The sequence below is a fragment of the Stegostoma tigrinum genome, chromosome 2 (genome assembly GCF_030684315.1).
Source record: "Stegostoma tigrinum isolate sSteTig4 chromosome 2, sSteTig4.hap1, whole genome shotgun sequence".
Taxonomy (NCBI): domain Eukaryota; kingdom Metazoa; phylum Chordata; class Chondrichthyes; order Orectolobiformes; family Stegostomatidae; genus Stegostoma; species Stegostoma tigrinum.
The window spans coordinates 23,549,779-23,575,604 of NC_081355.1; the positions used below are offsets into that span (position 1 = coordinate 23,549,779).

The following is a 25,826-nucleotide window of genomic DNA, read 5'->3' on the forward strand; positions in this document are numbered from 1 at the left end:
TCCCTCCATACCTATCCCCTCTCTGTACCTGTCTAAATATTTTTTTAAAAGACAACATTTTACTTGCTTCCAGCACTATATGTGGCAGCCTGTTACAGATACTCACCACACACTGTTTGAAAAAATTGCCTCCTGGAACTTTTTGTAACTCTCCCCTCTCACTTTAAATCTATGCCCTCTAGTTTTTGACTCCCTAGCCATAGGGAAAAGCTGTTGGCTATCTACCTTATCTATGCCTCTCATGACTTTATAGGCCTCTATGAGGTCACCCCTCAGCCTCCCACACTCCAAGGAAAAAAAGTCCCAGCCCATCCAATCTCTCCTTATAACTCAGGCCTTCCCGTGTAGCATCTAAGTAAGTCTTTAATGCAATCTTTCTCATTTAATAATATTCTTTCTATATTAGGATGGCCAGAGCTGCACGCAGTACTCCAAATGTGGCCCCGCCAATGTCTTGTACAGCTGCAACAAGATCTCCCACTCCTGTACTCAGTGCTCTGACCAATGAAAGTAAGCTTGCTGAAAGCCTTCTTCACTGACCTGTCTACCTGTGACTTTACTTTCAAGGAGCTATGAACCTGTACCCCTAAATTAACCGGAACCTAGAGATGCACCATGTTCTTCTCCAAACAGTGCAGTGACCAGTGGAGCCTTCAATGAACATTTTATATAGAAGGCAGCAATTCTGACAACATAGAATTGAGCAGCATAGAGACTCAAACCAACATCTCTGTGATTCAGGAAAGCAATCAATGAACCAAGGTCTCCACTTTTGCTCCTCCAACGCCCTGCTGACACTTTCCTTCAATTCTCAAATTTTCACCTTCTGATTCTAAAACAAAGCCCACTAAGCAGCTCCCTTACACTGTCACTAAGGAGAAAGGCTAGGTAAGGATGGCAGATTTTCTTCCCTAAAGGACATTAGATAGGCTTTTACAACAGGTATCAATGGTTTTACGGTCAGTATTAGGTGGGCTTTTTATTCCAGATTTTTGAAGTTAAATTTAAACTATCTACCAGAGTGGGATTCAAACCTAAACCCCAGATATTCAGCCTGAGGTTCTGGATTACTAGTCCCATCATATTACCACTACACCGCTGCCTCCCCACTAATTGTCAGTTTAAGTTGACTCCTAATCAAGTGACATTTTGATTTTAAAATTTGCATCCTTTTTAACAACTCTCTACCTCTAGTTATAGCTTCAAAATCTTCTCCGAGCCCACTGCCCTCCAAGTCATCTAAGCTGCTTTAATTCTGGCCTCTTGAGCATTTCTGATCTTAATTACTCCACCATTGGCGGTCGTGCCCTCATTGGCCTATCCTGGAACAACATGGTGGCTCAGTGGTTAGCACTGCTGCCTCACAGCACCAGGGGCCCAGGTTTGATTCCACCCTCAGGGCGACTACGTGGAGTTTGCAGATTCTCCCCGTGTCTGCGTGGGTTTCCTCCCACAGTCCAAAGAAGTACACGTACTTGGATTGCCCACACTAAATAGTGTTCAGGGATGCACAGGTTAGGTAGGTTTGCCATGAGAATTGCAGGGTTATAGAGTGTTGGTCTGGGTGGGATGATCTTTGGAGGGTCTGTGTGGACTTGATGGGCCAAATGGACTGCATCCACATTGTAGGAGCACTATGATTTTATGGAATACCCTGTCCACCTGACTTTCTATCCTTTAAGACTATTCCAAAACCTGACCTCTTTGATCAAATTTTTGGTCACCTCACTTAACGCCACTTCATGTAACAGATGCCATTAATTTTGTCTTTTGTCTGCTTTGGCCCTTGGAATGTTTTATTGTTTTAAATATTTTGGAATCTTTCATTTTTATGCCAGTGCATAAGTTGCTGCCAAATATAGCATTTTATTTAAATAAAGTTCCGGTTGTATTACTGATAGGAATCACAAAATACACAGGGTACGTACACTGCAGTGTTAAAAATGGTGAGGTGTGGGTCTTCATATTAATCTACATTAAAAATATTTGAACTAATTGGAATCCAGGCAGTACTGCATTGGCTTGAATTCATCACAAACGAACGTTTTCATGTGCTCAACAGTATGCTAAGGACGTCTGAGTTAACCTTTGGGATATTTTTGTCGTTTTAAATCAAAACAGATTTAGAAGCCTTGTGTAACTGGATTTAAAGTACTGCTAGGCATGCAAAGTTCATTCACGAAGACCTGCAGGAGAAAGCAAACGCTTAATAAAGTTCTTAAACGCAGAGCTTTAGTCAAGATTGCGGATGAAGTAATGCAACATGACATTTGAGGGGGATGTCACGCATCAGTTGCCACTGTTTTTCTAACTCGGAGACTTCTTAACTACAGGATTCGAGGGGAAGAGTGCATCCGAGGGTTATTACAGTCCTGGACATCTGCCCAGTGTTTCCTTCACGGTTTCCTAGGAGTCTGCTAACTCCCCTGCTGTAAATCAAACAGAGCTTTGATTGTACAGGACTCGGTGTCTCCCGGGGCCTCCAAAGGGATCAGTTCATTACCTGCACTCTCAGAGTTCTACTTGCACAGGGTCAGCGGTTCAGGGCCGCTGCGAGCTGTTTGTTCCCTGACCTCTTGAATGAAGCCTCAAATTCTAGAGGCGAGAGAAAGGGAAAGTGTGTGCGTGTGCGGTGAGAGGTGGGATTGCACGTTCCCTTCTTTTTTGTGTGTTGCGTGGAAAAAGAAACATCGTTTCCCTGAATCACTCCTGGGCGTGTTGGATTCAGCACGGAGGAGGTGGAAAGCACAGTTGTGTGGGGAACGGGGAATGCGTGAAGTGGTGAGGGCAGTGAGGCTGGAGGTGGGGAGGAGTTGCATTAATTGCGTGTGTGCCTGTCTTGGTCCCTCAGACACACACTTGTGAGCGACTGGATGAGGTGGGGGCGAGCAAGCCCCTGCATCAACAAGGCAAAGAGTACCCGCGCTGGGCGGGGGGGAACAGCAGGACATTGATACATTGCCTGGTGCTATGTGGGTGTCTATCAGCAGCACATCTCACTGAGTCAGGTTTGGCGTGTGTGTGTGTGTGTGTTTTGGGGGGGGGGGGCGAGAAGGAAAGCCGACAGTGGTGACAAAATACAGTCTCGGCTGCAGCCCAGCTCCCTTACTGTTTTAAGAGTTTGACCTGCAGCTAGTTCGGGAGGAATCTTGTGCAGAAAGAGCGGGTTCATTATGTATTTGTTTTCCCTGTAGGACCTTAGCCCAGCAGGGGCTCCTTTTTGTGCGTGGTAGTTTAATGTCTCCCGGAGTTTGAAAGCTCCCCCTCCTTCCCCTCAGTCTTTGACTATTACCATCCACTCATTCAAACAGCGAGGAATGGGAGGGGGGGAGTCCTCTTTAGTGAGGCTTCATTTGGCTCCTCGCAGCATTCTGTTCCTTCCTCGTTTGTGTGTGTTCCGTGTATGTCTGCTTCTGTGTGTGTGTGTGTGTGTGTATTGGGGACCTCCAGCTGACTTCAGAGGGCAGCAGAAGGCTTTTCTGTGCTCATTGCTGTGTGTACCTTGCGAGATAGGCAGCCGCTCGCTTGCAAAGAGATCTCACGAATGCTTTATTCGTAGAATTATCAAGTTTGTGTCCCCCCAACCCGCAATTAATTTTTAAAAGAATCTCCCTCAGAGTTATTTTTCTCTTGACCATGACAGAAATGTGTTAAACAGGAACATGTTCGGATTAAAATCCTCAACGTACTTCTTCACAGGTAAGAGTAATTTCAGTTCGTCATCTCAGACTCACTTTTGAGTCGGGCTTTGTTTATGTTTTTTCTCTAAACAAAATATCCACGTTGAGTCAATACGCTGAGTTGCCAGGAGGTGTTCCTGTTCAGCTAAGTCTTTGAAATAGATGCAAAATCTGGCACCAATAATATTGCGCTCGGTCAGTTGTATCGGTTTTGTAAGAGCAGGTTTGGAAGCGGCAGATGAACCCCAAAGGCTGTGTTCACAATAGGGGCGAACGCTTCAGAAGGAGGAATTGGAGAGGGGGGAAAGGGTTTGAAAAATAAAGCAAATCCCCAGCTGACCTCGATGAATGGTTTCGTATGCTGGGTCACAATGTCTCTGTGATAGCTGTCTTTAAAAGCCTTTTTGTTTGCCCGAATGCCTGGTTGACGAGGACTAATGTGTATGTGTATGGTTGTGTTTATTGCCATTCTCAAAACGGTAACAGTTGTGTACTGGTGAAATGCACAGCTGCTTAACTTAGGGCGCTCCTGCTTGCAATATGTCCCCGCTGCTACCTCAAATACCTACTTTACAGCCGGCTGTGATCGAGGTTGAGGTGATCACTTAACCTCCCCCCATCCCCCATCACTTAAAAAGAAAAAGCTGATCGATATTTTGCAAACGGACAGTAAAGACCAGATATTGATGCAAATAATGTAGTCTGGAACCTTAATTTAGGATATCTTGCCTTTCCCCTTAGAGCGAGGCTGTCAGGACCTGATTTGTGCATTAGTTTAGACTGTGCGGAACACATATATGCTTCCGAAAGAGTGTCAGTTTTCCCTCCAAAAATCTGAATATGACCTTGTCTGGATTACAGTTGCATGATTTTTATTGCTACAAAGTGCATTCTACATTTCAGTTGTGACACAGGCTTTGAACAAATCTCATGTAGGTCAGCAAAGGGTTGACTGGGTTAACGGAGAAATGCGTTGTTAAATTCTCCCTTTTGCACGCGGGCTTGTTTTCTTCCTGAATTTGATTGCTTGAAGTGGTTTGAGTTGAGAAATCTGCCGGCCCCACTGAACTGGATATGTTAACCTGCTTCTGTCCGGCTAGAACCCAGCTCAGTAATGATTGCAATATTCCGTCTCGCCAGCCGTTCAAATGGTCTGTGGTGGCTGTGTTGGAACAAGTCAATCTGTTCCAGTCTGAGACTAAGGTAATGTATTCACAAACCGATACCCACAGTTTAAAATGCAGCAGAACTGTTCTTGTGCACAAACTTAACTGCATGAAATTGCACTTATTTAGTGCAATCTCGTTAATATAGGTAAAGTACTATGGTATGGTTTCCACAGCAACAGTATTTAAAACTGCAGTTTAGAACGGCTTGTCTTGTGTGATGGGTCAGAGCCTGAAGTACTTTCCTGTAGTGCCTAATTAAGAGGTACAAACCCTTTCCTTTTCTCCTATTTTTCTTCTAATGGCTTTTGAGCATGTACATTAGTAATGTGTCAGAGTCGTTCAGCAAAGGGTGCAGCTCCATTAGTAAAGGGCTGTAGAATAGAAATCCTGGAAAGCGTGACATTTAAGGTAAAGTCCTGATGTTAAGGGAACTGGGTAGGCTGTATCTTTCCTCCTAATTAAAGTAATACATGGAGCAGGCTGACAAGATGACAGCAAAAGCTGTGGAATTACTGTGTGGGGCGAGTGACCTTTCTGCTTTAGTAACTTAATTAAGAACACACACAAAAGTACATATGCACTTACCATACTCTTTGTAGACTTCATTTAGCATGTGGCTTAAAAGATATTAACCTCTTAAACCTTGCTGGCAATACACTTGCATCACAGGTTAACACAATTCTGTTGTATAATTACTAAACATATTAAATAAGGCACATTTGTGTTCTATGGTCTGCCCCACTTGATACATTCTACTGAGCTGTCTTTGCGAGGAGGGCAGCATGATCTCAGACAGGGACGCCTCTGCAGTCACTTTTCTGGGTGTTGCATGATTGGTTGACAGCAGGTGCTCTTGTAGGGGTGTATTGAGACGTGTTGAGTTCCACCCTGCATCTAATGGTCCAGTAACTCAGTGGCAAACAAATGACTCTCTTTCAGCAGTTGCAGACGAGCCTGAATTTCAAGCAGCCTTCCGGTCTCAAATGTGGGAGGCAGACATTCTACTGATACTGCTGCTAGCCACCTATTGTCAAATGTACTGGATTGGTTTGCTTCTTAACTATTAAGCTAGGAACTTGGGCAAACCTTATTTCAGAGGGACTAGAACAAGGTGTACTCAAACTGAAAAATGTGTTTTCAGGATATGGTAATTCCCACCCTATCATTTCAAATGTGAGGTGAGAAGAAACTTTTTCACAGTGCAAGTAGTTAGGGACTGGAATGCTCTACCTGGAAGTATGATGGAGGCAGGGTCATTCAAGAGGTCATCAGATGATTATTTAATTAGAAACCCTGGTGAAGTTTTTTGGAGATTGGCTCTAAGTTAAAATGCTCAGGGGTTAAGTACAGGTAAGAAGGGCCAAATGGCCTCTTTCTGCAATGTATCAGACCTGCAATTCTGTGATTTCATAGCGTTATTGAGAAAAGGTCCCACTTGAATGTGGAACTGAGTCAGAAGGACATGGAAGCATTCAGGTGTTTGTTGAATAGCAGTGCGGGAAACTACCATGCAAATTTTTGGATGCATGTGAGCACAGAGTGAGACACCCTTAAAGAGTAGCCGTTTCACTAAAGTGTTGGAGGACAATCAATATTTGTGAGACAATACGCCAGAACAGGTTAATGTCAGCAAGAAGTGAAAGCTGAAAATTATTTCTGAAGTTTGGAGAGGAATGACCAGTACATAAACATAGTTAAAATTGGTAGTTTTAATAGTATTTCATATTGGAAAGTCGTTTAAAAAGTGCAGATAACTAATGGTTCAAACATATTGCCATCAACAATTGCTTGCATTTGTGTAGCACCTTTTACAACAAGAAAGTGCCATTGGTGCTTCAGAGGAGCATTGCTTACCAAAATGTAACACTGAGCCACATTGAGGCATAAGTACATATTATCAGAAATTTGGTGAAGGATGTACATTTAAAGTAAGGTACTAAAGAAGGAAAGAGAGGCTAAGAGGTTTAGGGAGCAAATTCCAAGGTCTTAGGGCCTTGGCACTAGAAGGCCAGGCCATCAGTAGTGAAGCGATAAAAACCGGAAACACTCAAGAGGATAGAAATTGAATGAGCCCAGGAAGTGAACAGAAAGTGCAGAGCTAGAGGAGGTGATTTGGTGTGAAGTATATTGTGGCCTAATTTTTATGACCTGAGGCTTTGTCGTGTAAGTGATAGTCAGTATTTATCCACTGACTACCCTTTACAGGCATGTTGAAAGTGTAAATTTTATACCGTTCTGGAGATATTGATTTACAAAAAAAGTAGACATTAATTTTGTTAGTTGAATATGGTGGGGTTTACATTGAAAGACTCATTATGCCTTTTGGTATTTTGGAGCTCGAGCACCTCACAGTAACCCTGTAATTTATGTTTACTTGATCTATGGGCCTACCTGACTGCCTGGTCCATTATGTGATTATTTAAGTTTGCAGAGTGGAGGTCATTTTCAGAAATGTAGGCACTTCTGTGTTTACACCACTGACCTCTGCCCTTTGCCCTAGACACTGATTCTGTGATTTACAAGGAGCATAGGCAGTGTGAAAATAAAATAAATAATGCACGCCTAGCAATTTCTGCTGTTCTGAATATCTCTATAATGGGTATCATTAGCATTAAGTAATTTTAACAGCAAGACATCTCTTTCTACATATTTATTGGGCAAATCATATTTCAGCCTTTGCTGGCATTTGTTTTGCAACAATGTTTCTTTATGATTTATTGCATTAGAGCTATAAACGTCCAATTCATATTTTTTCTATTCTTTTCTCTGCAAAAGCAAGGTTTCACCCCATGTTAGCTATCTTTGTCTGTTTTATTTATTGTTACTGTATTTTCATTATTCACTTACCTATTGTGCACTAAAGTTGGAGCACCCCCCAATTTATTTTCTTTCTGTTGTGAATTCATCATCTCTTTGTCTTTTGTGCATGAGAATTGGTGTACTCAATTCGTTTTCTCCTCACCTCTTGTCCATTGGGAATTTAGTTTCTTGAGTATTTAATTTCCCCATCTGCTTTGAGCACTAAAGCTGTTGGTTTGAAGGCAGTGTGAAGAATGATTGAAACCACCATGACAGTAAGAGGTAAGAGTAAATATTAAGATAAATCGAGAAGTTTCTGGGTAGGTAATGCAAAGCTTGGGCTTTGAAAGCATGTAGGTAGAAGAAAGATAAGGAAAGTTACATATTTCTATTCTGTTCTACACTTAGGAGGCCCTAGGGTGAATAATCTTGAGTCGGAGTTGGTTTTTGAGAAACTTGACTTTAAAAGAAAGAGACAGAAATAGTTAGTCACAAGGGATGACATATTTGGAGCTTCAGAAGTTTGTCTGAGATATGTCAGAGGTGCATAGTGACATTATTCATATCGAGAGGCAGGAAAGATTGTGAGCAAGAAAGAGGTGAGAAAGAATGATCAACCCAACAAAGCATTTTTATTTTTGTATGTATTTGTCTAGAAATGTGGAGTGTCCCAGATACAAGGACAGCATCAAGTCCTGAGGCATTTTGCATAATCTCAGAGTTATTCATAGAATCATAGAATCCCTACAGTGGGGAAAGAGGCCACTTGGCCTATTGATTCTGCACAGACCCTCTAAAAAGCATCCCACCCAGTCCCAGGACCCCTCCCTAGCCCTGTAACCTTGCACGTAACATGGCTAATCCACATAGCTCGCACATCTCTGGACATTATGGGAAAAGTTAACATGGCCAGTCCACCTAATCTGCATATGTTTGGACAATGAGAGGGAAGTGGAGCACCTGATAGAAACCTATGCACTCTTTGGGAAAATTTGCAAACTCCACACAGACAGATGCATAAGGCTGGAATCGAGCTTGAGTCCCTGGTGCTGTGAAAAAAAAGAGATGCTTCACATGAAAGAAGAAATGTAGTTGTTCCTGATTTGCCATCTTTCAACGCAGTTTCCATATTGAGTGTGTACCGTTTCTAGTTATTTCACATTTACTGTCTCGCATGTGAGACCATATTATCCTTCGTCATTATTTTCCCAATAAGTTGTGCATTCAGTTTTTGAAAATATTCACATGGAGAGTTTAAAATGCTGTTGGAAATCATTGAAACATCATAAAGTACTGGATGAAAAAAGAATGTACAATACTGTTTAATTTCTGCACCTAAGAATATCTTCTTTTAAAATTCCCAACACTGTCTGTTGGCTCTGCCTCCCCTGGTATTCTATTTCACAGCCTCAGCTCTCTTCTTTACAAAGCATGTAATCTTAGCTGTCTGTGCCTCAGACCCTTTCTAAGCTTGAGATTTGTCCCCTAATTCTACAGCTTGTAACAACATGAACATGTTGCCAAGGTTCAGATTGTTTGTTCCCTCAAGTACCTTGAACATGAAAACATCATCAAGCAAACCAACTACCTTTTTTTTAAATCTTGGCACTTGATTCGCAGGTTGGCATTTGTTACCCATCGCAGCCATTTCAGAAGGCAGTTAAGTATAATCCACATTGCAATGGAGTCTGGAGTCACATGTGAGGTTAGAGGATTCATTCTCTAAAGAGCATTAGCGAACATGAAGGGTTTTAAAGACAATCAGCAGTGGTTACATTGCCGGTTTTCCCCATTCCCTTTCCCAAATTCCAGGTTTTCTTGAATTCAAATTTTCACCATCTGCCACAGTCAGATTTGAACCTATGCTCCTCAGTGTCACCCAGGGGGACCTTTTCCCAAACAAGCTGTGAAATTACAGAAATGCTGCATTGCAGATGGAGGCTATTTGGCCCTCCTTGTCTGCATTTGTCCTATAGTTCTGGATTACTAGTCCAGTGACAATACCAGCACACCACCTCCACAGACAGGGGAGGTGTTGCAACCTATGCAATATGAAAAGTAGATGATTCAGGGTTCAGAGCAATGTTTACAATTAAAGTCCTCAGCCGTGTAATCTCAAAATCAGTGGCATCCAGTGATGTTTTATAATCCATACAAAGTTACATCACTTTAAATCATCAATGTTTTGAACAAATTTGAAAAATCTTTATTCAAAGAAATTATCTGTACTGCTTTTGAGATGAGTTGTTCTTGAAGGAGTGTACATTGTATCTGCACTGTCAAGAAAAATGCTAATGAGAAAAATGTGATTTTGTTCCCTTGCACATTTCTCAACCAGGGTATAGTTTGTATGTCTTAATTAAATTACTGAATATGCCTTCTGTGCAAAATAGCGTATTTATTTTTCTTAGCTGTAGGCACCAAGTCTTTAAAATACAGAAAAAAAGGGAGCTTTGACATAGCTGCAGAACATTAAGTCACAACACCCAAACACATTGATATATGGGTCATTGCCCCCCCTTAGGAGCTTGCTGTTTATCTCGCTCAATGTATAGACATGCCATTTGGCATCATTCCCACAGCAATGTTTGGACCTGGGAAGACACCAGACTGCAGCTGTGCGTAGCGGATGTGGGCTAAAACAAGTGACATCATGGAGATCGTTCTGGTTAATGAGTTAAAATAAATCTCCTCATTAGACAATTCTTCCCGTTCCCTGCTTCCCTGGACCTGGGTTCATTTTTTGAATTAAAGTTAAAAGGCAAAGTCCGCAGGGGAATTTCAGTAAAGAACAAGTTTCCGTGCATACATTTCTTCATCTGTTAGCTGCTGATAATATAATACTGTGTTATAATAATACATGAAATACCGGAATATTGGACCATTTGTTGACTTCTGCATCACGATTAACGTAAACCATGAGAAGAAGATAGCTGTTAGATTTAAAAGGAATGGAATTTAAAAGACTGGAATTCCTGGAAAATAAACAATTACTCACATTTCACACTCTTTGATTATCAGTATACAGGGCTGTGACATTTTGTGACAAGGTCGTAAGATTAAAACTTTTGGGGGTGTTTGTAAGAGGTTGTACCTGCTAATAAGAGACCAGGAGGAGTCTCAAAGTCATGGAACACTACTGACTGCCCTGTTTCGAGTCCAGATCAGCTTTATTGTCCTTCAGCAACACAAACCAATGACCCATCTATTTTGTGAGGGAGCACTTATTTAATATGCTATACATAGGATCATAGTGCAATTTTAACATGCTTGTGATGGAGTAGAAATACTCTTGCTGGGTCCATTAAGTTGTTGTTACCTAGATTCTGCCTGTCTGTTTTACAGACCCCTCCACTTCCAATGATCGATGCCTTCCCCCATTAGTTTGTTAGGTTTTGTTCAAAGGTTTGGAGGGGCCTTCTGCCCAGTGAACTACCTCTGAACACTTCATGTAAAATTTGAGGCCTGTTCTCAAAATGCTTTGCAACGAGGAAATTGGACAAGACTGTTTGGACATACCATCAAGTGATCGTTTATTGTTTTCACAAGCTGATAATCACTGACGCCCCCACCCCCACCAAGTTAACCACCACGGGATCTGGATCTCTCTTAAATTGCTACAATAATTTTGTTCGTAAAATGCTATCATCATAATTTGTGTGAACAGAGTTGACTAGATGAGACCCACATTTGCTTTCCATTTGCTTAATCCTGTGCCGTGTGAAACATATTTCGGAGGTGGGATTTCCAAACTAAGGAATGAGGAGGAGGAGTTCAGGAAATGCAGATTTTCCTGAATGCTCCACAGTGTGCTTGTTCTATGTTTAACAGGTTCCCCACTCCACAGGCAGCGTTGTTGACAGGCTTGAATGCCTAGCAGATGGAGAATACTGTCGCAGTGGTTGCACTCCAGGTAAATTCCCTGCTGTTTGAGATATAGTGTGGTTTAGAAAATGAAGGGTGAGCACTGGCATGGTGTTGGGAAGGAACAGAGAGATATCGTGACTTAGTGTTGATGATGATTACAGGGGCTTTGACTGATGATTCTAGAGTCACTTACCTCTTCCACACCACAGCCCTTGCCACCTTTGACCAACCTGATTTGCTAAGACTTTAGAATCCTGGCTGGCCAATGTTAAAACATGAAGAGAGATAATACCTGTGGTAGGTAAGATACTTATGTGAGCTCCTTCCTGGAAGTGGGGTATTTGCTCAACCATATTTCCCCGAAGCCACCAACAAAAACTCAGTGCCAACTTTGTTAAAACAAGAGAGGGCAGGTTGACATTTATAATATGTTGGCATCCTACCTGACTCATATTTGTTTGGTTTTGGATTTCAAGTTACACCTCTCAAATCTGTTGTTCCCTGGGTGTGTTTTCCCACCTTTTATGATTATGAATGCTGTTCGCTATTTCAGCACAATAGGACCTTCCCACACAATCTGACTTCCTTGGTGTGATTGTCAAGCAACTCTCATTGTAACTATAGGAAAAATGTTCTTATTTTTGAGATTTATTTAGATCCGTCCTCCCTAAAACCAAAAGATATGTTTTCTTGGCACTTTAGAGGTGACCAATATGTGAAAGATTAGCAAAAAAGAGTGCAAGTTTGATGTGGCCAGTTGTGAGTCAGCTAATAATAATCAGAAGTGAGCGATGGAACCACACTGCAGTCAGTGATGGAACTTGCTTGTTAAGTTTTAAGGCTTTGGTTGTTAATATATTGCCTTAAAGGAAACTTTCCCTGCACCATCCCTGTGTCAAATTAAAACAAACAGCACTATGTTCTTCATGGCCTGGAAGCCTTTGCTGCTGTACAGACTGAGATGAGTGATTATAGGAAATAAGTTAAATGCCTCTGTTGAATGTTTGCCATTAACTTTAAACAGACCTAGATCCTGACAACCACATAAAATACTGCATTGGAATACAGAATGTGAGAAAAACTGGTGCAAACTTTACCAAGCTTTCTGTGTCTCGTGTCGAAGATTTCTGTAGTTGTGCTCCTTTTGGTTATTCCCCATTCTGCATTGCATTATCTTTTTGTCTCACCATTTACCGAGTTTCTTTCCATTTTAGAGCTGAGGCTGTGCTCAAATAAAATGCTAATACATCTCCCGTGTTTGGTGACAATTAAGGGATCTGTTGTGGGGTTAAAACTATACTCAACATTTCTTGTAGAGAAACATCTTGCCTTGGCATCTTCCTTGCTCATAATTTCCAATTGGAAATCTGGCAAGTGAGAATTGTGAGCACGAAGGCACATACTGCTTCACAGCGACTCACAGCACTGCTCCACTCTCCGATCAAGGAATTTTCAAAGTCCTCAGATACATCAATTAAGCAGCCTCACAGAATAAGCTATCATCAGATTAGGTATTGCTTTAATCAAAATTCCTGCTGCGTTGTAAGTATTTACAGTTCAACAGTAGTGCTGGGTTTGGCTTTTTAAATGTTAAAGATCAGGCGGCTTTCTTGTGCCTGTTATTACTGGAAGTTTGACCTCCTGACATGCTTTTACATTTATTGGAGAGGATAAAGGCAGCTTGGTGGTTAGTCAGGTGTTGGTGATACTTCTTGGGCTGATGCAGATCACAAATTTTCTGGATGAAGATTCCAAAAGGGAAATATATTAAAAGATTAACTGAAATATGAATAAATAACTAGCATTTATGGTAAATTTTTTGCTTGACTGTTCTTGTAAAGTATCACCTGGTCCACAAGAATGACACTTATTTCAGCTTTGTTTTATATTGGCATGTACTTCTGCACCAAAGGGTTGTTTTTTGCCTCAAAATATGTACAAAGATGCAGTGACTGTGCCATTTACTCAAAGAATAAGCTTAAAAAAGACTCATAAAGTTGTACAGCATGGAAACAGACCCTTCAGTCCAATTTGTTCATGTTGATCAGATATCCTAAATTAACCTAGTCCCATTTGCCAGCATTTGGCCCATATCCCTCTAACTGCTTCCTATTCATGTCCCATTGAGATGTCTTTTAAATTTTATTTGTACCAGCCTCCACTATTTCCTCTGGCAGTTCATTTCCATACACCCACTACCCTCTGTGTAAAAAAAGTTGCCCGTCAGGTCCCTTTTAAATCTTACCCCTCTGACCTTAAACCTATGGTCTCTAGTTTTGGACGCCCCACCCTGGGGAAAAGATCTTGGCTATTCACTTTATCCATGCCCCTCATGATTTTATAAACCTCTATAAGATCACCTCTCAGTCTCCGATGCTCCAGGGAAAATAGTGTGTTCTGTTCTTTGCATTTTGGGCTTTTTAAAAATTGAAATTCACAGGTCACCTTCAGAAAAAAAAATAAACTGAAAAATAATGAAATATAACAGGATAATGATAACAGTAACGAGCAAAAAGACCTTGGACTCTGTTCTACCTCAGACTAGTAAAATTGTTGCAAGACACAAAATTACTGACAGAGAATTTTAGATATGTTCTCACTGGACTGTTCAGAGATGTTGTGTCACATCTCTGGAGCACATGGCACTGGAACCCATGCCTTCTAACTCAAATGCAGAAACACTACCACAAAAGCACTGATAGAGAGTTATATACAGTCATTTCTCCACATCCGCGAGGGCTGTATTCCTGACAGCCCCCATGAATGATAAAATTCACAGGTGTGGACCTTGTTAAAAATAGTTTAAAAATTGTGGATATGTGAATTTTGTCCCCAAATTTTGATTTTTACTGTTATTTATTTTTTGGCATGGATAGACAAATTTGTAACTTGCGATTTTTTGGATGCAGAGGATTTCCTGTATTTGGCATTTAGTTTATTAGCTGTGCATCTTACCTATTTATAGTTGAGAAAGCTAACCCAAATAGGCTGGAGATCATTTAGGCTGAAGCTGCAAAATTCTTGAACTTAGTCTTGTGAGGATGCTAAGTTGCTTACCCACATAGTGTTAGTGTTGTGGAATCATTCACTTTGAGAAGTGTTTGAAGCAGATGGCAAAATGGGATTCAAGAAGGCATTCTTAGATATACAGAGTTTCTAAGTTCTGATGTGAAGAGAAGCAAGGTCATTCTTTAAAATGGAAATCAGCTTGTAAGATTAATGGAACATTTCTTGTATTCATTTATGGGATGGAGGCATTGCTGGCTGGCCAACATTTTTTGCCCATCCCTAGTTGCCGTTAAGGTGGTGGTAAACTGTGTTCTTGAACCACTGCGGTCCATCTGCTATTGGTTGACCCTCAATGCTATTAAAGAGGGAATTCCAGGATTTTGACCCAGTGACAGTGAAGGAACAGCGATGTATTTCCAACTTAGAAGGTTAAGTGTTTGCAGGGGATCATGAAGGTAGTGGTGTTTCCATGCATCTGCTGCCCATGTCCTTCAAGATGGAAGCGGTCGTGGTTTTGAAAGGTGCTGTCTGTGGATCTTTGGTGAATTTCTGCAGCGCATCTTGTGGATAGTACACATTGCAGCTACCTAGTGATGGTAACACTATTGAATGTCAAGGGATGGTGGTTAAATTGTTTTTCATTGGTGAGGATCATAGCCTGGCATTTGTGTGGCGTGACTGAAACTCGCCACTTGTCATCCCAAGCCTGGATATTGTTCAGATCTAGTTGCTTTTCAACACAGAATTCTTCAGTATCTGGAGAGTTGCGAATGGTGCTGAACATTGTACAATCATTGGCAAACATACCCACTTCTGACCTTATGTTGGAAGGAACGTCATTGATGAAGCAGCTGAAGATGGTTGGGCCTAGGGCAATACCCTGAGGAACACCTGCAGAGATGTAGACATTCATATTCCTAAAATTTATTGTGCATTTATTTTCTTGATCTGCATGTAGAGGTTTTCTAATTATCCTTTACTTCTAGGGCTAATGGTAAGATTCTTAGTAGTGTAGATGAGCAGAGAAATCTCGGTGTCCATGTACACAGATCCTTGAAAGTTGCCACCCCGGTTGATGGGGCTGTTAAGAAGGCATACGGTGTTTTAGCTTTGATTAATAGAGAGATCGAGTTCCGGAACCAAGAGGTTATGGTGAAGCTGTACAAAACTCTGGTGTGGCCGCACTTGGAGTATTGTGCACAGTTCTGTTCACCGCATTATAAGAAGGATGTGGAAGCTTTGGAAAGGGTGCAGAGGAGATTTACTAGGATGTTGCCTGGTATGGAGGGAAGGTCTTACGAGGAAAGGCTGAGGGACTTGAGGCTGTTTTCATTAGAGAGAAGAAGTTTGAGAGGTGACTTAATTGAAACATATAAAATAATCAGAGGGTTAGATAGGGTGGATAGGGAGAGCCTTTTTCCTAGGATGGTGACGGCAAGCACGAGGGGGCATAGCTTTAAATTGAGGGGTGAAAGATATAGGACAGATGTCAGAGGTAGTTTCTTTACTCAGAGAGTAGTAAGGGAATGGAACACTTTGCCTGCAATGGTAGTAGATTCACCAACTTTGGGTACATTTAAGTCACCATTGGATAAGCATACGGACGTACATGGAATAGCGTAGGTTCGATGGGCTTGAGATCGGTATGACAGGTCGGCACAACGTTGAGGGCCGAAGAGCCTGTACTGTGCTGTAATGTTCTATGTTCTATGTTCTCAGGGAAAATAACTAGGTCTTTACCTTATGCAATAGGCCCAAATTAACCATACGGTGTAAGAGGAGAAGGAGGCCTTTTGGCCCAGTGAGGCCGCTCTGTTATTCAGTGAGATTGTGAATGAGATGATAATTGTCAACTCTACTGCCTTATCCCCATTACTGTTGATTACCTTACTGATTAAATGTACTTAATGACCCAACATCAATAGAACATAGCAGTTAAGAATTCCACTGAGAGAATAAATTCCTCCTCACCTCTGCCTGAAACTGACAACCTGTAACTATGAGAATATGTCTTTTGTACTAGACTCTCCAGAAAGACAAACAGCCAATCCACATCTGTTCTGTCAAACTCCTTAAGAATCATGTATGTTTCAATAAGGTCACCCCGCATTCATCTAAACTCCAACAAATACTCCAAGAACATCCCGCTATACCCAGAATCAACCTTGAGAATCTTCTCTGGATTGCCTTCAATACAAATATATCCCTTCTTAGATAAGGGAAACAAAATAATTCACAGCTGTAGTCTGATCAGTGTTCTATATGGTTTTAGCAAAACCTCCCTTTGTTTATATTCTATTCCCTTTGAAATAAAGGCCAGCATTCCATTTGCCTTCCCTATTACTTGCTGAACTGTAACGCTCTTTTCATGATTCATGCAAAAGGACCCTCAAATCCCTCTGTGCAAGAGCTTTCTGCAGGCTTTGCTCATTTAAATAATATTCAGTTCTTCTTCCAGCCAAGTGCATTACCTCACATTTTTCCACATTATATTCCATCTGCCAATTTTTTGCCCATTCATTTAATCTGTATATAACCCTCTGCAGGCTCTTTGTGTCATCCTTAGTATTTGCTCCCACCTATGTTTTTGTCATTTCTAAACTTGACAGTTGCACATTAAATGCTGTCATCCAAGTCATTATTATGTATTGTAACTGATTGTGAACGCATTACTGATCCATGCGGCATTTCATGAATTACAAGTTGCCATCCTTAAAATGCTCCCCTTTCCCAATTCTTTATGTTCCATCAGTTGGCCAGTCCTCTATCCATGCTTATGTACTACCTCCAACACCATGGGTTTTTGCCTTTTAACGTAGCCTAATGTGTAGTACCTTAGCAATGCCTTTTGGAAATCCAAATATATTATATCATCTGGTTCCCTTTATCTATCCTGTGTGTTATCTCATCAAAGAACTATAATCAAGTTGTCAGGTATGATTTCCCCATTATGAAGCCATGCTGACTCTACAAGGTTTCATTATATACTTCTACTATTACATTCTTTGTAATGGACTCTAACATTTTGCCAATGACAGGTGTTAAACTAACTGCCCTATAGTTAATAGATTTTTGTCTCCCTTCTTTTTTGAATAGGCATGTTACATTAGCAGTTTTCCAATCCTCTGGGATTTTTCCAGAATCTAAGGATTCATGGAAGGTCAGTAACAGTACCTCTACTATTTCTGTAGCTATTTCCTCTAATCCTAGGATAGAACCCATCAGGTCCAGAGAAATGATCGCATGTGAGGTTCCTTAGTATTTCTTCTGTAGTAGTGGTCATTGTGTTTATTTCCTATTAGCCCCTTGTTAATTTAGTATATGTAGAATGCTTTTTGTGTACCTGACTATGATAACTTTTGATACTATTCAATTTCAATTTGATACTATTCTTCTTTCATAAACCTTGCTTGATTTATTCCTCTCTTAGAGTTCTGTTTCCCTACCAGGATGTATTTTTACAGCGATTCATGAAATATTTCATTAAGTGTCTGCCATTGTTCCTCAACCAACTTTTCTACTAAAGTCCTTACCTGGTACAGTCCAGCCAACTCTGTCATCGTCCCTGTGTAATTACCCTAATTTAAGTTTAACACAGTTGCTTCCATCCCCGAGTCACTCACTCTCAAACAGATTATTAAATTCTACCATGTTCTGGATATCATTTCTTAGGGGATCTTTTACTGTATGACTACTAACTGAAGTATGTGAAATTCATTTGCTTTTGTTTTATGGAGCCCATTTCAAATGGCTGACACCCAACCATATCAACAAAGAGACACTGCGATTTTCAAAAGAATCAGCAATAACTCGGGAATAAACACTTGAAGGATAAGGCACACTTATCCAGGGATCTAAAACTATAAAAAGATCTTGATCAAGTTGGTCAGTGGGCTGAGGAGTGATAAAGGGAGTCTAATTTGATTAAGTGTGAGGTATTGCATTTTGATAATACAGATAAGGACATGACTGATACAATTAATGCTAGGGCCCTGGGTAGTTACGTAAAACAGACAGACAAGGTTCAGGTGCATAATTCTTTGAATTTTGCATCGCAAGTAGACAGGGTGGTTAAGAGGCATTTAGCATGCTTGTCTTCATTGCTCAGACCTTTGAGGATAGGAGTTGGGATGTCATATTGAGGTTGTACAGGAAATTGGCAAGGCCCCTTGTGGAGAACTGTGTGCACTTCTGGTGCAGGAAGGATATTATTAAACTGCAGAGGGTTCAGAAAAAAAATTACCAGGATGTTGCTGGGGAATGGAGGGTTTGACATAAAAATAGACTGGAAAGGCTAGGACTTCTTTGACTGGAGTGTAGGAGATTAAGGGGTGACCTTATGGAGGGCATGAGGGCCAACATTTTTACACAGTGGTTCATGTGTGGAATGAACTTCGAAAGGAAGTAGTGGGTGCGCGTACAGTAACAATGTTTCAAAGCCATTTGGATAAATACATGAATGAGAAATGGTTTGGAGGGATATGGGCCAAGGCAGGCAATTGGGACTAGCTTAGTTTGGGAACACAGTCAGCAATGACTAGTTGGACTGAAGGGTCTGTTTCCATGCTGTATGATTCCATGACTGTATGAATAACTGGAAAAGAAATCTCAGGCAGATACAATGAGGTGTTACATGTCAGTAGTCTGTGGTATAATTTGAAGCCTATTGATTTTTAGCTGGTTACTGTTTACTGAACTGCAGGGCAATGTCCTTTTAATGCTTAAGCATTATTACTACTTCATTGGTTGCCTGCCCATCCAAAGTGACCATCCAGAGGCTGAGCTTCACAGGTCAGCAGTGCTTGGGGTCAAGGAGTTCAGTGTGGCTACTGCCCAACCTTCTTTCTGAGGACCAGAGATGCCTATTATGAACTCTAAATTTATATTTATGAGGCTTCCATTTGAATCAAGTAGGTGCCTCAAGCTCTAAGGAAATAATGATATTACAGTGGTCATCAGAATGGGAAGCAACCGAAAAACCCAGTATTTGGATTTTTACTCCCATTCTTCCTAATTTCCAGGAGGTAGAAGGACTTAAAGTTCTCACTTTGTGTTCAATATCACTGAGGTCAGAATGTGTGTACTGTTTTTCTTCAAGAGATCACATGCAGCATTTAACAGAGTTTCAATAATGCACAAGCAATATCATGCATCCACAGCTCTACATCCTCAGTATCTCTTTGGAGCATGCTGTTAGGGTCTAATGAGCTACTTTGCTCTTACTTCTTATCTGCTTGTGTTCTTTCATGTCTGTAAAATAATAATGCGCACAACTAAGGGAGAAACGTACTAGCAGTATTTAACCTTTTCTCCATATCTATAGTTTGATTTGTTATAAGTTTTTATTATTCCTCTCCAGAACCCATGAAATTTGTCAGTTTTCAACTGTGCAGTGGCTGTGATATTTGACTGAAAATCCTCTGCAGTTCTAGTCATGTGATATGTTTGATGAATCATTATATCATAAGTAGAGTTAATAATAGTTTATTTTTCAATAAAACATATTCTGAAAAATTAAAGAAATGTGGAACTGTATTTGATCACTGAATCTATTAGAACTCTAGCTGTTGTGGTACGTTAATTCCCACTCTCACAGTCAGATCAATCGCTCATGTTCCTTAACATTCAACAATATCTCTGAGTATTTCATTAATTGCTTCAGTAATTCAAAGGAATCGTGGATGAGCAAAATAATTAGTTGTTCCTACGTGGAGATTTTTTCTCTCTCATTACTTTTGCAGCAGTCATAATTTTTTTGTGAGAAATCAGTGATACACAGAATGTGATCAAGACTTTTAATTGTTACAAGATGAAAGGTTTAATATTATCAAAAGGTCTCAGAAAAGTGTAGATTGCTGTCGCTTAAGCACACACAATCTTTGTTAATATGCAGTTGATGATTCCCAATTTTGTTAAGTGCAAATGGAAAATTGTTCTCAAAAATGATTAAACATTTACAGGACACACAGAGCTGAAACACATCAATTTAGCATTTTCTAGCAATCTATACTAGGAAGAATATGTTTTCTCTCAATTGATAAAAGGAATTGTATTTCCACAAAAGATTCCTAATAAAGACTGTTAAGCATAATGGCCTTGTGCACAAATTAGAATTATTGAAATATACTGTTTGTAATGTAAATGTCAGATCCACACAGCACAGTGAACTTCCTACTTTTCCTGTTGTTTTATTGTCAAATGCTTAATTTAGCATCAAGATAAATTTATGCAGAATTTAAAACTCTTCTGTGTCTATATCCAATATGACATATGTTTGGAATTGACGACGGGAGTAATCTTCAGATAAAATGGGCAAGAAACCAGGAGGTATTTGGAGCAAGGCCAGGTATGGGAAAAGGAGAGTTACTTTAAATAGGAGACTGTGATCAACCAACAACTAAATAAGAAACCCAAAGTAGTACAGAGTTAGGAAATAATGTTTGTGACTGCTTCATGTAACTCTGAAAGAAGAAAATCAGCTTGATGTGATGTTTGTAAATTACCTGAAAAATGTTTAATAATTAGAAGTTGTGGTAGTTGCAAAAGTTAATGCATTTATAAATATTAGTTGGTAGCCTATATTAGTGATTGAAACAGAAGTCAATGGAGGGAATGGAATAGTTGAAATGCATTATGTGAAATTAAATGGAGCCACATCATTTCTTTACACATGACGCCCTAGAGGGACTCCAATCCATTCTCCCAGCTCCTCTGTCTCTGCTGCATTTATTCTGATGACATAACCTTTCACACCAGTGTTTCTGAGAAGTCTTTTTTCCACTCAACTGAGGGTTTCCTCCAACATGGTTAGCAAAGTTCTTTACCACACTGCTGCTGTCCTCCCTTCCCCTCCCTCTTAGATCTAGAATGGTGTTCTCTTCATCCCCATCTTGCACTCGACAAACCCGTGGACTGAATGAATCACTTACCACCTTTTCAGCAATCCCTGGTATGATACCACTACAAATGCATCTTCCCTTTGCCTTCATTTTCAGCATTCCAAAGGGATCATTCCCTCTATGACACCCTACTTCATTCCTCAATCGTTCCCAACAATTTCTCCTCCTCTAATGGCACATTTTCATGAATACACAGATGTAACGCTTGCCAGTTTACTTCCTCCGTACCATCCAAGGCTCTAAAGAATCCTTCTTAGTGAAACAGCGGTCTGCCTGCACTTCTTCGAATTTAGTAAGCTGTACCTATTACTTACAATGTAGTACTCTCTACAGTTTTCTCTTTTTGTTTGCTAGCCTTGTACGGACCGAAATTATCATGAAGTCAGGAGCTGTCTGGCCCTGGCATAACTCACATTCAGTTTCTGAGTGGGGTATTGCTGAACATGTGTTGTTTGATAGCACTGTTAGTAACAGCTTCCATCACTTTCCTGATTATTGAGAGTAGATGGGGCAGTAAGTGACCAAGTTGGATTTGTCCTAATTTTTATGTACAGGACATATCTGGGTAATTTACAGCATTGTTGGGTAGATGTCAGTGTTATAACTGTACTAAAGCATCTTAGCTTAATACTGAAGGTAGATCTATGAAAATGAGACTTAGGGAAAAAAATTTTATCAACGTGGAGAACAAAGTTCATGATCTTAAATTGTTGAACTTAATGTTCAGTCCAGACGACTATAAAATGCCTAATTGGAAAATTAAGTTCTGTCTCTGCAGCTTGCATTAGGCTTCACTGGAGCATTGCAGCATGTCTAGGACAGAAATACTAGCATGAGAACAAGATGGTGTTTCGAAATGGTAAGCAACCAAAATGATTCATGCTTTCTGACCGAACAAAAGTATGACTTTGCTTTTTTTTCGAGCTGAAGATTATGGGGTGTAGACAGTTTGCCCCACCAGTGCCCAGAAGAAGCTTGCCCTTATAGCCAAAAACTGTGATGGATGGGTTAAGTTGAAACGGAATGGAATTTTCAATCCTCAGTGTAATAAAGAGCCAGTTGTCCCAGCAGTACCACAGCTCTGTGGTGGACACTGATGGTATTGCAGGCAGGCTCAACATAGAAATTAGGAGCAGTATTAGGGCAATAAAATGTGAGGCTGGATGAACACAGCAGGCCAAGCAGCATCTCAGGAGCACAAAAGCTGACGTTTCGGGCCTAGACCCTTCATCAGACCCTCTGATGAAGGGTCTAGGCCCGAAACGTCAGCTTTTGTGCTCCTGAGATGCTGCTTGGCCTGCTGTGTTCATCCAGCCTCACATTTTATTATCTTGGAATCTCCAGCATCTGCAGTTCCCATTATCTCTGCAGTATTAGGGCAATTCAGTCTCTTGAGACTGTTCCATCATTCAACATGATCATGGCTGATCTTATACTGATCACAGCTCAACTTTCCTGCCTGCCCCCCATTGCCATTAATCCCACTTTTCATTAGAAACATATCTATTTCTTTCTTGAATCTGTTACTTGATTCTGCCTCCACTGCACTCTGGTGCAGTGAGTTCCACAGATTCACAACTGCCTGAGAGAAGTAGTTTCTCCTCCTCTCAGTTTTGAACCTGTCTCCTCTCACTTTATTTCAATGACCTCTTGTTCAAGACTGTCTGACAAGGGGAAACATCTTCTACTCTCGGGCGATTGTCTGTGCAGAGTTTGCACATGCTCCCCGTGTCTGCGTGGGTTTCCTCCAGGAGCGCTGCTCTCCTCCCACAGTCCAGAGATGTGCAGGTTAGGTAGATTGGCCATGTTAAATTGCCCATAGTGTTCATGGATGTGTAGCTTAGGTGGGTTATAAGTGGATGGGTCTGGGTGGAATGCTCCAAGGGTTGGTGTGGACTTGTTGGGCCGAAGGGCCTATTTCCACACTGTAGGGATTCTGTGATTCTATGATCTACGATCTGTTCAAAAAAGAAGTTGAATGCATCCATAGTGAAGTAAGTCAAGGGATGATCGGCGGGTTATTGGGGAAAATTTGATTGGCACCTAGTGGAGTCAAGTGGGTAGGAAGTATGCAGGAGACTATATTCCTGGGAAGTACCCCAGTGAGAAAAGAGCAGCCCCCATTGATGGCTCCCTCTTCCTGCCTGCTGTTTTAAAAACTTTTAAAAATAGGAAAGCCCATTCCTGCCTGCTTGCCAACGCCAACTCTTTTGTAGCATTTATCATACATTATTGGGGTTAATTGAGCTTTTGAGCTCAATTCGTTTTTCCATTTACAGATGAAGGGCAGACTGCTGATTTCAGTGCCCATTGGCCCCCTGTATAATAGGGATGAGCTCAGGGGTAAGTGGGAAGGTGCTGTGTGATAAAGCTGATCTGTATTGTATGTTTCTCTGCTGAAACACACCCGACAGAAATGTAATGCACAGCCCCTGCGTCTTTTCTTGACCGTATCACATTCCCTTTGACCCTGTAAAACTGACTCCTTTGTCATTCACTCTGTTCAGTCTTCCACTCTTTCACAGATACTGCCAGACCAGCTGGGTATTTCCTGCATTTTCTGTTTCAGTTTATCAGGAGAAAAGGGTCCCCTTGAAATAAATGCAAGAAACCTCTTTAAAGAAGTCACACAGAAGGGCAAAGCAAGACCTGTAAACAAAAAAAAATACAGCCAGGCCATGTATTGCAGGAAGTATATATCTATATCATGGAATCATAGAATTCCTACAGCATGGAAACAGGCCATTCAACCCATTGAGTTTGCACCAACCCAAAAAAAGCATCCTACCCTTCTATGTAACCTTGCTTTTCCAATAGTTGATCCACCCAGTCTGCACATCCCTAGGCAGTGTGAGCGATTTCACATGGCCAGTTCACCTACTCTGCACATCTTTGGACTGTGGGAGGAAACTGGAGAACCCAGCGGAAACCTGCACAGACATGGGATGAATGTGGACACAGGCAGTAGCCTGAGACTAGAATGGAACTCAGGTCCCTGGCACTGTGAGACAGCAATACTAATCACTGAGCCACCATGCCGCCTCAAACAACACGAGCCTCACAACCGTCAACAATAAAAGACAAAAATTGTAACATACAGTGTAAAACTGAGGGTACTGTAAACAATGAGTAGTGTCCTGAGGAATTCACAAGTGAAGATCTTGGCAACAGGGCTTTGTATAAACAATGATATTCTAAACAAACATAGAAAACAGGAGCAGGAGTGGGCTATTCGGCTCTTCAAGCCTGTTCCACCATTCATTATAAAGTCAATGACTTATACATAAGATGGAAGTCAGAGACAGGCTGTTCTGGATCAATGCAAGATTGATGGCTGGTGATTATTTCAGGGTGCTGAAAGAGTTTGGGGAAAGCATTTATGAAAATTGACATTATTATGAGGAGTTGGAGATGCAAGACAATTGAAAACATATTATTGTGGTGCCTGTGGTCAGAAAGAGTGAACATACAGACATTAGTTATTGTGTATTAGTTGTATTTTCATTCCACATATCTAATGCAGTTGAACTAAAGATAAGGATCATTTGTACAATAACAGACTAGCACCAACAATCATGGATTTCATTGGGGAGAATTATGCTTGGCCAAGTTCTTTGAAGAAGTGGCACTAAAGCAGACTGGCACATCCCAGAGCATGGTTCAGCTTGACTTTCAAAGGTCTTTCTCAAAGTTCTTTCCAAAAGGCTGTTAATCTCAAAGCTGTGGGGATTTCAGCTAAACAGTGGGTATAAATAAGAAACTGGTGGAAGGGTAACAAACAATAAGTGTTTGTTGATGGAGTTAAGACAGAATGTTGTCACATTCTAGAAAACACCAAACTGGAAGGAGGAACAGAATTGGAAGAGATATTGAAATAACAGGTTGAAACCGTGACCCTGCACTGATATTGGATTAAAGACCATTTTAGGAAACAGAAGTGAAAGGAAGTCAACCCAAATGGCCAGATTCTTAACAGAGTGTAAAGACCAGAGTGGGAACTAACAATGCATAAACACAGCTTTAATGGTGAGAGAATAGGTCAGGATGATTTCAGAGAGGAAATTTCTGTATTTTATACGTCTGATTATTTGGTTAGTTGTCATCATGTAATCCATAATTTATAAGAGAGATAGTAAAACAACAGAACTATTCAGAAAAAAAAAGTAGGATAAGGAAAGAATCATTTTGAAGGAAGTTTTAAATGTTTTTTCCAATGAAACAGACATGGCTAAGGGGAAGCCGAATTATCTTTGCAAAACTGTGAAGGGTTTTGAGCAAGCAAAAATGACCGATTCTCTTTACTGTTTTTTGATCAGAAAGCTGAGGCCACGACTTCCCAAATTGGGATCATGACCCCAAGTGAGGTTGTGAACTGAAATTTTAGGGTCATGAGCTCTGAGACA

General features: G+C 40.8%; 1 protein-coding gene across 7 annotated transcripts in view; it reads left to right on the plus strand.

The window, feature by feature from the left end:
• The window catches only part of LOC125447272 (genetic suppressor element 1-like), a 277,157-nt gene that overhangs the window by 111,198 nt on the left and 140,133 nt on the right, over positions 1-25,826 (plus strand). Inside the window, exons 1-2 of one of the 7 annotated variants that reach the window (XM_048521578.2) lie at positions 2,553-2,639; positions 3,644-3,699. The exons of 3 other annotated variants lie outside the window; for them this stretch is intronic. In XM_048521578.2, the coding sequence (XP_048377535.2) occupies positions 2,581-2,639; positions 3,644-3,699 (115 nt within the window). In that variant the 5' untranslated portion in view covers positions 2,553-2,580. 3 more of the 7 variants (XM_048521600.2, XM_048521608.2, XM_059652848.1) reach the window with 3 other exon arrangements.